Source organism: Limulus polyphemus, unplaced genomic scaffold (assembly GCF_000517525.1).
Source record: "Limulus polyphemus unplaced genomic scaffold, Limulus_polyphemus-2.1.2 Scaffold5882, whole genome shotgun sequence".
In the NCBI taxonomy this organism is placed as follows: domain Eukaryota; kingdom Metazoa; phylum Arthropoda; class Merostomata; order Xiphosura; family Limulidae; genus Limulus; species Limulus polyphemus.
The window spans coordinates 33,179-47,019 of NW_013671492.1; the positions used below are offsets into that span (position 1 = coordinate 33,179).

At 33.5% G+C, this 13,841-nt stretch overlaps 1 protein-coding gene across 1 annotated transcript in view; it reads left to right on the forward strand.

The window, feature by feature from the left end:
- LOC106473098 (caskin-2-like) overlaps positions 1-12,086 on the forward strand; it is a 30,592-nt gene extending 18,506 nt beyond the window's left edge. Inside the window, exons 7-14 of the mRNA XM_013933777.2 lie at positions 2,298-2,408; positions 2,771-2,872; positions 3,655-3,793; positions 4,837-4,953; positions 6,140-6,405; positions 8,503-9,412; positions 10,556-10,628; positions 11,198-12,086. Of these exons, the coding sequence (XP_013789231.1) occupies positions 2,298-2,408; positions 2,771-2,872; positions 3,655-3,793; positions 4,837-4,953; positions 6,140-6,405; positions 8,503-9,412; positions 10,556-10,628; positions 11,198-11,321 (1,842 nt within the window). The 3' untranslated portion in view covers positions 11,322-12,086. The remainder of the gene's footprint in view (positions 1-2,297; positions 2,409-2,770; positions 2,873-3,654; positions 3,794-4,836; positions 4,954-6,139; positions 6,406-8,502; positions 9,413-10,555; positions 10,629-11,197) is intronic.
- The last annotated feature ends 1,755 nt before the right edge of the window (positions 12,087-13,841 follow it).

The following is a 13,841-nucleotide window of genomic DNA, read 5'->3' on the forward strand; positions in this document are numbered from 1 at the left end:
TTTTTCAAATGTAAAACCTCTGGTGACAATTTTGACCTTGGCCTTTTAAATCCAATAGTTTGTTTGTTTGTTATGAATTTCGCGCAAAGCTACACGAGGTCTACCTGCGCTAGCCGTCCCTAATTTAGCAGTGTAAGACTAGAGGGAAGGCAGCTAGTCATCACCACCCACCGCCAACTCTTGGGCTACTATTTTACCAAACAATAATGAGATTGACCCCCACGGCTGAAAGGGCAAGCATGTTTGGTGTGACGGGGATTCGAACCCGCGACCCTAACCACCTGGCCATACCGGGCCAATACAATAGTAAACTAATAGATAATAAAATTTTTGAGTTTGCCGCTTATCGGTTTGATGAACTGTTAATTTTTTATTTTAATAAACGTTATTCTTATACAGTTTCCTGCGCTGAATTAAAAAATATATGTATTTCTTTAGAGAAATGATAAAAAAAGTAGTGAAAAGGGGGGCGATTACACAGGTTTTACAGATAAAAATGGAAATTAATTTACAGTGGTTATGGATGAACTTACAGTTCGAAGAACAATCGGTACATTTTTTTTACAATTCTTCAAACTTATCCCAGAAAAAAGATGTGTCGCACAAACCTCCAAATGAACATCTAATTTCTGTCTGACCGAACTATATGGGGATGCCTAAAAAGCTCCTGTAACAAATCACATTCAATTAGGAAGGAAACCTGGTTAAAAGGAACAACACTCCCTCTGAAAAAAAAAAAAAAGTTTATATATTGTTGGTCCAAAGTACACGATGTATCAAATTTTTCAAAGATGAACTTCACGGTGGTTTGGTCTACAACAATGTAGACTTTTATCTGCGCGAATTTATTTGGCGTCACAGAAACTGAAATGAAGATCTGTTTAAGAAAATTGTGTATGATATTTCCGAATTCAAGTGTTAATTTCACCACTTTCTTATCATTTGTCTAAAGAAATACGTATATTTTTAAATTCGGCGCATGAAACTGTATTAGAATAATTAAAATAAAAAAATTAACGGCTCATCATACCGAAGAGCCCTGAACTTTTTAAACAAATGGTTAGTGTAAGGTTGTGATAATAATAAACACGAAGTTATCTCGAATATTTTACAACCTTGATCCTAATCCAATTTCTACGGTATTTTCACTTTAAAGATAAATTCATTGTTATAATCGGTGACCTTATCCGTTTCTTAGTTGTGGTGTAAAACAACTAACTGGGTGTATTTGTTTTTAAACATCGAGTTCACCGTCTGACAGAAATATCTGCAGGAGTTAAACAGTTGCTTATTACTTATATTTTATTTCTAATTCCACGTTTGTCGAATGTAGATCGGCTAGATCGAAGACTTCCAAAAACAAATATTAGGCTTAATAATATCGCATTGCTTCAAATTGAGGATAAATACGTTTTATATTAAATACTCGCTAGATGGCGATTAAATCATTCATAAAATGGCAGCTCCAATAGCAAGTGTTTTTTGTTGTTTTTTTCGTAAAAATAAGTATTTTCATTATACCCTCTAAATAATTCATCTACATTTATGTTACTTTACTTCAAAATTAAATGAGGTCAATAAGTTTTTTTTATATATAAAACTGAATACAGTGTCGGATCTAAGACAAGGGATGAATGAATTATAATTATTCTTCTGTCTTCAACAATTATTCCTTTCTTATTGAAGGCCTTACACATCTGACTATGAGTTATAGTGTTGTATTATTAATTTATTTTTGAGATATCTTAAAACTGACACGTAATTATTCTTCATTGTTTTAGATAGATATTTTATTATGAGGGTTTGTTTAAAGTTATAGACACCCCTATGTATCACAAATCAAAATGACCAAGTTACCACGCTTTATTAGTATTATGGTCAGAAACACCATTAACAAATGAAGGGCAATAAACTGATAAACTAATGCATATTGCAAATTTAACTTGGTAATACCTTTTAATTCTGTTTTATTTTAACTTGTAACACCTTGATGTTTACTGTTGTCCTAAGGTTACGTTGTATATTATTCCAAGGCCACTTTCAAACTTGGGTTCATAAGTTGTTCAACCTTGTGTAATATTTTAGATACTACACATTCACTACCACGTGATTTTCGAAGTAACAAGCAAGTTTGTTTGTACAAAACTGAATCGACGAAACTCCAAAATTGCTCATTTCTTAAACACAAATTAAAAAATAGAGAAAAGTTAATGCAGTAATGTAGTCGTCTTTTGTTTATAGATTATATAAGCATTGTTGTCTTGTGAACAGTAACGTTGTTTTTTTTTCTCCTATAGGACAAAGAGATCATGAAAACTTGGCTGTCAAGCTTACACTTAAGCCAATACTTTGAACTGTTTGTGCAAGCAGGTTATGATATGGCGACAGTGTCACGTATGACGCCTGAAGTAAGTACTAAACTGTGTCGCCATCTGTGGGCTAATTATTTAAGCAAAGTTTATTTTTCAACCATTAATAGAATAGTGTTACAAATATTTTGATTTAGGTGTAACATGATTTGAGTAATACAGAAACTAATGACAACAAAATATCAGTTACTTACAAAGGAAGGTAAAATCCGTGATGAATTATAACCTGTAAGTTCCTGTTGCTCAGGGATCAGATTATCATTTTAATACTGAAAGCAAGTGACTAGTATTGCTGTATTATTAAACGTGAAGTAATATGAATGTAATGCTCTAAACTTCAGCTTATAATTTAAGCTCACCCAAGAAATCCTTTATGTAACGTACCCCATTTTTCACTTCAGGATCTGACTGCTGTAGGAGTCAAACAGCCTAACCACCGCTTGAAGCTCAAGGCAGAAATCGACAGATTGAACATATTTGATTTGATTCCTTGTCACAAACCAGTAAGTCAAGCATACGTTTTCTGTACAAATGGTTTCCGACCATCTCTTTTAAAAAGTCTAAAATTAACTTGCTGGCCTACTTACTAAAGTCGAAATTGGACTATTACAACAGCTTCTTAGTGAAGTTATTTGATTCCTTGTCACAAACCAGTAAGTCAAGCATACGTTTTCTGTACAAATGGTTTCCGACCATCTCTTTTAAAAAGTCTAAAATTAACTCGCTGGCCTACTTACTAAAGTCGAGATTGGACTATTACAACAGCTTCTTAGTGAAGTTAAAGTGAGATTGGCAGCATTGGTCGCCACTTGTACTAATTCTAAGATGGTTGGTTGTTATATTTTCATCTAATTCAACATGGCCACTGATACTGTCACAGAAAATAACTTTTAATTACTGGACTAATATTCAAACAAAGTGAACTTGGAAAAACTTAATATTTTCTATTTCTTTGTAAGGGCTCACCCCCTTTTTTCCGGAATAACAACATTTCAAATAACATATGTTATAAAGTATTAGAACAGTTATAAAATATAGCATCATGTTATTGTTGTTTCAGTGGAATTTTAGGCTGAGTAGACGTAGTAGGTTTGAGAACTTTAGTAGACCGCAACTGGCTTGTGAAAGAAGAGGAGACATTTCGGCTTCTCGTCGTTGATTTTACTTTCAACAGGCAGTTTCAGTTCATTACAATTTTCAAACTTACTAGGTGAAGAAAACCTCGGTACAGAAACCCGTCCTGGTTATTGGTATCAAACTGTTGATCTATTAACTCCTTTTGCAGGATAATTTGTTGGAATGGCTTCAGCTTCTGAGACTAGAGGAGTATTACGAACCACTAAGTCAACAAGGTTACAACACCGTGAGTCAAGTCGCTGAGCTTATCTGGGAGGATCTGGAAGAGATTGGAATTAAAAAGCTAGGTAAGGACGATAACAGGGAAGTGGTAATCATTCGGCAAGTGTAAAACAAGATGCTGGATCAGTAAGTATAAAGTAGGCTTTAACTCGTATAAAGCAATGGTTGTTACAGATTGCCACGTAGCTGATAGACTTATGGAGAAATAAAAACTAAATAAGATATTCAAACTTGGAGAACTTGTAGTTCTACCGGGAATTAAAACGGACAATTAATTTCAAAATATCGACTACGCATACATTTAATCCAATTTCTTTATGTAATATAGTCTACGTAATCCTCTCCAACTATCGTTGTTATTGATAATATTGTATTAACTAACACTGAATGTTATTTTGACATCACAGGGATCTAATTTGAACCAGTGCTGCATTCAACATGTCATGTGACACACAAAAAATCGATGTTTAACTGCGTTTTTTAAAATTAAATAAGTTATAATAGTAAAACTCGAATTATAATCAACAGTTTGATACCAAACTTATTGACATATATTCATGAAATGGTAGTTCAATAACATTTTGAATGCGTGTCAACAAACTCTATGACATGGCCTTTGACCCATCTGGAGAGGGTTAAATATAAGTTTGTAACAGGTTCTTTAAGTTTGGTATATTTAATCTTTTTATATATATATATATATATACACTATAAGTGACCAAAACCTTTTTTTGGTTTTATCCTTTAAACAAAATCCATGGTTCATATCCCATTGCCACAAATAAGATATATCCTGCTCTGTCCATACTTTGAAACCGTGGGTACATTATAAGAGTAACAAACAAATACTACTATTCACTAGAGTTGTCCAAAAGTTGGCTTTGGGTGCTTTTTACTAACTTCCTTCCTTCTAATCTGTCACTTCAAAATTAGGGATGGCTAGTATACAGATTGCCCTTGTATAGCTGATTGCAAATTCTTGATATAAATTAAACCTACTTCAACAGAAACTTATGGCTAGTATCCTCTGTAAAAGATTCAATATCTGTTTCATTGTAAATTAGAAGTCATTATTTGTCTTGAAATTTCCTTTTCCTTTTTTTTACAGGTCATCAAAAGAAAATCATGCTGGCTATTAGAAAAGTTAGAGATTTCAATAATGGTTTACGGCATCACGGTAATCATGCGATGCCTGTTACCACTTCTTCACAGCTTTCATTCGTAGGTCAGTTGAAGCTAAAAAACAAACTTAAATTGTATAACTATTAAAATATAATCGTAATAGACTACTAAGGGTGCTACTATAGCGTGCGGTCTACCGAGACTTTTACACTTAGTTAAATAGCTAGGTCAAGTGGGGTCTGGGTAGACTACGGATACTGCGGTAGACCGCACGCTATAGTAGCACCCTATTAAGATGTATGTATATTATATGTTTTGGCAGTCTTTTTATGGATGATAGTGTTGCTTCTGTTAAGTTATTAACAATTCTGTCATTACAATTTCCTTAAATTTATATCTTTTGTGCATTAGTTGTAATTTTTGTGGTGTGTTGCTGTCTGAAAAAGTTGTAATTATGACTTGTAGAAATTAAAAAAAAAATGTGTTACTGCTTTCAAAACTCTTAACAACCTGTTTCTTGTGTAACATTCAGCATTTGAGCTACAGCTTTGTTGTGCAATATAACAACCACAGGATTATGATTCAAACTTTGCTCAGGAAATCTGTTTTGAAGAGCATTAAAGCAGTAAAACTGAATAAATCTATTTATTCTTATTAGAACTTACAGAATCAAGGGGGAAATTGAGAAGAATGCTATTGTTTTGTTAAAATAAATATAAGTTTTGGCCCCCTTCTCGATGAATTATGCATGGGGGAGCGTTTCAAGAGCGAGACTTCACTGACTGACTTGACTCACGTGTGTATGGCTATGAGTGTATCGATTCTCTTTATGCCAGATGTTATGAACCATTAGTACATTTGGTAATTAATTCATGATATATTTAATATATTAGTGTAATGTACACTTCTTTAATGACCTTTATGAAGTTCCCCTCGTTAAGTAGTTACACTTCGAACATGCAATTAAATAAATCGGGGACTGGGCAAAGTTACTTAAGGAGTTTCGAGAGACACGAGAAAATTGAGCTTTCTGAAACACCGTGGAGCTAAAATTGATTCTTGGTTAAAGTGAAAGTAAACTATTAGACTTGACATATAAATAGTTTAATAACTTGAAATTAATAGATACAGATATTTTGTAACATCGAACGTGGTTTTATACGGTTTCTAATAATCCAAACCTCTCATGTGAACTTAAGCTCTTGTCCAAGGAAGATTAAATATCAATATATTTTAAGTAGTCTTTGCTGTACTGTGTTGTCTCTTAGAAATTAATTTTATACTTCTAGGCTGTCACTCTTTGTCAGATCAGCAGTACCCAAGTCAGCATGTTACGATAACTTCAATTCAGAATCAACCATCTCCTACCAAGGAGGCTCCAGTTTTTCGGGAATTCAAAACATTTCAACAGTCTCCAACTTCGACAATCAGCCCAGAGTTTAGAATGTTCGATCAAACAACTTTTGAACAGCAAGACATTTTCTTCAGCGGTGAATCGTCTTTGTTCTCGATGTATAGTGATGCCTTTCACCGTTCAGATGTTCAAACAAGTGAGGTAAGCTCTAACATATTACGTACTGTACTAAACCACAATGCTGAGATAGTTTAATTTTAAAAAAAAAATGACTAGGAATAAACTGTAGAACTTTGATTAAAAATCCCCAAATAAAGGTGTATTTTCAAAACCATTTCTGTAAAAGATTTTTATTTTGTTGTAAAGCACAAATCTACACAATGAACTGTATGTGCTATATGCCCACCATGAATATCAGGTCCTAGTTTTTAGCATTATAAGTCATCAGATTTGCCACTAGGGGCGGTATTCTGAAGAAAGATAAATAACAAAAATTATTGAAATTCTAAACTATTCATTTAGACTGATCTTCAGGAGAATCAACATGCTTGAAACAGACCAATTTCATTCAACAGAAAAATGTTCAAAGTAATAATAGTTTTTTTTGGCAATACATTTTGCTAAGCTCGTAAGAAAATGAGAATAGGACATTTATTATTTATAATAAATAGCCACTGGTTTCTTGCTAGTATTAATTTTGTCAATATAACTGCAATGTAGTTTATCGTATGTTAACTTTATAGCTAAAATTTAGATAATCATATAATGTTTGTCTCAGTTTGTTTCCCTGAGTGATTCTTGTATTGTAAGTAGTCTTCAAATGCAATAGTTAAACATTTTAAAAACAGAAGATTATTTGTAGGGATGTCGGGATGATGTTAACAGTAATGTTTCTTTCAAAGGAGTTTTAAAAAGTCACGTTTTTAAAGAGTTGTCGGACTGAGCTATCCTTTTATCTGTCTGGTCATCGGAGGCTTTCAGTTGAGAAGAGTTCTACAACAAACAATCCTCCTGTTGAGTTCTTCTTCAGTGTTAGCTTTATTTAAACTGTAAGTGATAACAGAATGTAGCAGTTGATGCTGATACAGGTTTTAAAGGTGAAAATGTTAGGACTAGGGGGACACTAGTATGAATTTTGGCAGAGTAGGAGTCATCTCCAGCTAAGGCGGTTGGAATTAATTGCTTTCAGATGTGGTAGATACAATTAGTTTAAAAGAAGTTTTGATAAACATTTCAATGGTAAGGGGCTGGCTTTGAGTGTTTTACTTGTATTTTAGAATGTAGTATAGTGGATGAGATGGACCAGTAGGTCCTTTGTTGTCCTTAAATTTAATGTATATGTATGTAACTTTTAAAACATTTTCGTAATATCTCTTAAGTTTCAATGAACTACCAACTAGCTTTAACTAAAGAACAGGCATTATAAAGATACCCCTCCCCCCCAATTAAAATTAGTTTCTTGACTTATTGCATTTTTACTGTTTTTTTTTTATTATTATTATTTTAATCTGTGCAGTAGTTGCTAGTATTTAAGAGGAAGTTTCTGATCAAGTGAAACCAGATCAGATTGTTAAAGAATTAATAGACAGTATTAGTACTTAGTCTATTTTTTTCCTCACTAGATTGCAGCATTTGGTAAATTAAATTATTCTCGGTGGTTTTCTGTTTGAAGTCAGGTGGTGTTAAGTATTCATGCACACTACAAAAGTTTATTATTTGATCTTTATCTTAGAAATTATACTTGGAAGGTCAATGTGAGTAATTAAAATTTTGTAGAGTATCGGATGGTTGTGTAAGTACTTATGTAATTTATTTCAAGTTTAAAGGGAGAGAACGAGTTCCTGAATTTTATAACTAAATATTTGAGGTCTGTCGTAATTTCATGATTTTTATGAAAATTAAATGGACCATTTTCCTAGCTGATCAAATGTATTGGTTGGTAGTCAGTTATGAAACATCTGAAATAGGGTTAACCTACTTCTGATTATTTAAGTGCTATAGTTATAGGAATTTAGTCGTCTATGAAAAAAAAATGTTTAGCAGTTTTTGTTCACCAATTTGACAGTTTCTTTTTTATTCTATCTCTCCGTCTGCCTTTGTTATTGGTGTTTCAAGTTCTATGCTTAGTTCTTCTGGAAAACTAAAAAGCAAGCTTAGAAATATTTGTCAACAAAGCTAGATAAAGAGGAAGGGGGTATCAATAGTAGATACACTAAAACATTTTGATTAAGCCTAACCAATTTTTTATAAAACTGTTCATAAGCTGAATAAGTAGCCTTTTTTCTTTTTGAAATGCAGCATTCAATAGGTAATAGAGGGCTTTCAATGGAGAGTCTAGACCTTCTTTCAACCCACTTCCATCATGATGTTTGTTTCCCCACCGAAAATGGTTCAGACGGTAGTTCAAAGCCTTGGAGAACTGACCTCCTTAGTCCAGCTGATGGTACGATGAGCTTGCACAGACCGAGAAATGTGGTGAAGACTAGACCAGTGGCCAAAATACCAGCGAAGACGAGACACCACTCTGTGGGTAATAGAGAAAAACTTGGAGCTTCAGGAAATGAAGGAAGGATGAAGAATGAGAAGAGAGAAACTGACCAGCAAACAAATACTAATAGACTTTCACCATGGAGGTCGGTCAGAACCTCGCAGATATATGGTACGCTTAAAGGAAAGAGAATTCCTCCCCCACTTCCTAGAAAACCACAGTTGTTGAAAGTGGATTCTAAAAGTGAAGAAAGTCTTAGTTTGTTACAAGACAAGAGCTTTACGACATGCACGGAAAGTTCACGGTCACATTATAATCGGGTGTTGAACAGAGAGAAAATGCATTCATCTGTGCCCAACAAACAACAGCAGTCGCCTATTGTTTCCACTGAAATATTGTCCACACACTCGGAAGTGAAACGGATCCAATCGGTTGGTGATGGAGAAGTCACTTGGGCACTACTTGATCAAAATTTGAACACCACGTTTAATTCTAGCACAGAAGATGCACTTGATAATAAGGTTATTAGTCAAAAGACACGTAAAGACTCTGGAGGTTCCAGTGGCTCGGCATCTAGCACAGAATCAAACTTCTTACCGTTTGCAAACGATAATGCCGGAACAATTAAGCAGCGGACACCAAGAATCCAACAGACTGTAGCAACGTCTTCAGAAAACCTTGTATTTCCTTGCCATCAGAGGTGTATCCCAATAACAACTGGTAAGTTAGCATAATAGTTGTATGACATAATAATATGTAAGTAAATCACTATGACGAAATGTATCAAAGAAATGAACTTCTGTGGGGTAACTCCTGGATTCGGTGTTTATTGTTATTGGGAATCAAGTTATTTCAGTTAAGGTCATATTTGTGGATGTTATGGTACAACTTGAACTCTACAGAGGGATCTTGGTCAGTATTTTGTACCATGACATTGGGATGTGTTTACACTGCAAATATTTACTGGAAGTAGCTATTAAATGAGTTTATGATACAGCTCCCTAATGGGAGTAGTCAGTAAACAGCTCTCTAATGGGAGTAGTCAGTAAACAGCTCTCTAATGGGAGTAGTCAGTAAACAGCTCTCTAATTGATCATTCTCAGAAGATGTCTGTATCGCACTCTATCCCACTGACCACTCAACAAAATATGATGGCTATAATTACATCTTAACCATTCCCAAAAGATGGCGTTACTTACACCTATCTAGAGACCATTCTTAGTAGATGATTATATCATAAACTTATTACTGACTACTCCCATTAGAGAGCTGTTTACTGACTACTCCCATTAGAGAGCTGTTTACTGACTACTCCCATTAGAGAGCTGTTTACTGACTACTCCCATTAGGGAGCTGTTTACTGACTACTCCCATTAGGGAGCTGTTTACTGGCTACTCCCATTAGAGAGCTGTTTACTGACTACTCCCACAAAAAAAGACGATTCTACACCATCTGCATACCTTAATGTACCCAAGTTCTACAAATACCCTCCTCCTAACGTGCCTACATAAAACTAAAAATATTTAATACATAACTATTTAATATAAGTTTTATACAATCATCTAATACATAAAACTCAAAGTATTTAATACATAACTATTTAATATAAGTTTTATACAATCATCTAATACATAAAACTAAAAATATTTAATACATAACTATTTAATACAATCATCTAATAACAATTCATATACTTTTGTTTTTTACCAATCTTACATAAATTATACCTCTAACTTGTCTATTAATCATTCTTAGGAAGATGTCTACACAATTTCTATACATTGACCACTTCCGCGAGTTGGCTATATATCCGTGAGACCACGCCCAGAAGACTGGATGTATCTTACACACATCTATTCTAGAATCTTCAAGTTTAACCAGTAGTAACAGTTTAGAGACGCACACCAGTGAAATGGCTGGAATACGAAGCAACAGGTATAGAAAGTTGTTTTCAGTAATAAGTTTTTAAAATGTACGAGTTTCTCAAGATAATTATAAATGATTTTCAAAGTGAAATAAGATCGAGCATATATTTTTTTAGGATACATGAATAGTGTTGACCTTAAGTTAATCAATAAAGTTTTCTATCTCGTTTATCAATGACGGACTTGTCAGGAGTTTCGGTGCATTATAAAATTAAACTTCCAAAGTTTAAATTGTTGTGGCAAAGTTCACTGAACTAACCCTAGTTTATAGTTTAAATTGTTGTGGCAAAGTTCACTGAACTAACCCTAGTTTATAGTTTAAATTGTTGTGGCAAAGTTCACTGAACTAACCCTAGTTTATAGTTTAAATTGTTGTGGCAAAGTTCACTGAACTAACCCTAGTTTATAGTTTAAATTGTTGTGGCAAAGTTCACTGAACTAACCCTAGTTTATTAATGGTATAAATATGTGGTGATTTGTAATACTGATATATATACACATACATAGATACAACCCTGTAATTTTTATTCTTAAGTAATATGCATAAAAAGATTTAATCTTGATATAATTCTTCTTCAGTAATAATCCAGATCATCCACCTGGTGACGTAATTGATAACATTGAATCCATGCTTGCCAACTTGACCAATCAGCTGGATGTTATGCTAGAGATAGGGATGTTGGATGGACCGCAGGACACTTAAGGACTTCATGATTTTTTGTTTTTCTTGATATTAGCTTCAATTGTTTACTAAACATATTACTTTTCTTGTAAAGGGATCGTTTATTTTATTTTATCAATCAACGTTACTTACTAGCTAGTCTAGATTTAAACATTCATTTCAACAAAACCAGTTACTCGTGCTTCACAATCAGTGCATACGGATGTATGTATACACACATTTATATGATTGTATGTAAGTATATATATATATATATATATATGGAAAATGTTGTGTAAAGAGTAATCGCAACTTATCGTCTCATTGTAGAACTTGTTAGGTTCAGTCGGTGTTATATCTACATTAATTATGTAAAAACTTTCTCAGTTATTAGTATGTATGGATCAGTGCCGATATAATATGTATAGTGTGCATTCATCACGTTACGACTGAGGCCAGCAGGTCTCCATGGTAGCTCAGATCATAATAATCAATCGCACTCCCTGGTGGTGTGTAACTTTTCATTTATGGGTAGGTACTGTGATACCTATTAAAATCTACTGATTGTAATTAAACTGTTTGAGTAAAGAAAATAAAATTAAATGGCTAAACAGCTTAGAGTTTGTGCATCCAAGTTTGCTTAATAATAAAACCTGGTGGCAGAGCACCAGCCATGTAACCTGAAGGTCCTCATCCAATAATTACTATTCGTTCATCTTAAAATGCTCCTTTTGTGTTAAAAGATTCATCTGTAACATCCAAATGTAAAATCAAGATATCAACAAAATAAATATTCAGTTGAAGTAGCTTGTTGAGTGTACATTTGTTTTATAACATAGCGATATGCTTATTTTGTATATTGAACCTCGACTGTTTCATTGTTACGTGTAAGATAATATAGTTCATAGAGACATAATCTTGATAAACTCGTGTACAAGTGAAATTAGAGCAGGTTATTAATAAAATAAAGAATTCTAATCTCATAAAAAAAATGTTGAATACCTTGAAACACGTGCAATTCAAATTTGTAATCGATAATATAGAAAATTGAATAAAAAATACGATATCGTTAAGTTTAACATACTTTCGATAGATGGCACTGTGACAATAAGGTAAAAGTTTAGGGGGAATAAATATATTTAAAGTCGTGATAACTGATATAAACAAAGCTACCAGACTAATTAATCACTGTGTAAAACAACGGCAACGTATGAGCTGTCTCGTACTCGTAGCTAAATATCTATAGTTATGCCTGAACAAGAAAACGTAAATATGTTCATTACAACTTGTACAAATAGTTAGAATCGTACAAAAACGAAATATGAAAGAAACACTTGAATATAATGCTGACAAAAAAAAAAAAGTTAGATATTTTAAATAAAAAATAAACTATTTAAAAATGTGTGGTTTAAATGACAAAAGCTGGTGAAGCATTGGAAACCAGTTGGTCTAACAAGTTTGATCTAAAAAAAAAGTAAACTACAGTTGTTGTTGTTGTTTTCACATTCTTCCTAATATGTCAATTTCAGATCTATTTTTGTCTCCAACAAATGATAAAAAGTTCACCTAAGATGCAGTTTAAACATGAAATATAACACTGTACGAAGAATATTTAAACTGCAGGGTGTTTTTCAACCATATCTTCGTACAGTGTTATATTTCATATTTAAACTGCAGGGTGTTTTTCAACCATAGAATCAGACTGCACAATACTCACTACATATGTGTGTGTATTTATTATTCCCTTATATGCAGTGACAGTTTTGTTTTTCCTCGGCACAGAATATGAAGCAGGTAGTCACGAATTTAAGTATTCATTTTTCTGCGATTCCAATTGTAATGAGACAATTGATCAGTGAAGGTGGTAGTTCGGCTACTGGTGTTTGTGGTAAATCTGTGTTAGTACAGAATCTTATTTATTTTATAAGACATGCGCCTCAGACAAGTTGCGTTTTTATATTACCCCTCACAATTATGATACAAATCAAGTAAACTGCAGGGTGTTTTTCAACCATACCTTCGTACAGTGTTATATTTCATGTTTAAACTACAGGGTGTATTTCAACCATATCTTCGTACAGTGTTATATTTCATGTTTAAACTACAGGGTGTATTTCAACCATATCTTCGTACAGTGTTATATTTCATATTTAAAACTGCAGGGTGTTTTTCAACCATATCTTCGTACGGTGTTATATTTTAAAGAAATTTCTCTACTACACAGCTGGATAGTGTGGTTTACTGTCGTGAAATGTTGGATGAACAATTTCAGCAAATAAGGGTTGCAATACCCTTTTAACTGAATTTTCGAACTCGTAAGCACTCATCCCCAGCCTTACGAACTGTTGATGCTCTAGGTATTGCATCTATTAGTATTATCCATCCTAACTGTGAAGCATTTGAGCAGCTATCATCGATGAAACTCTGCTCATTGAGTTGGAAAGTAAGGGTCACAATACCCTTTCTGGCCCTGTTAACCTTGCAGTCAACGAATTTTCCTTACTTTGCTGTTTTATCACACAGTGTAGATCATGTTTCAGCATGAAATTCCACATTATAGCT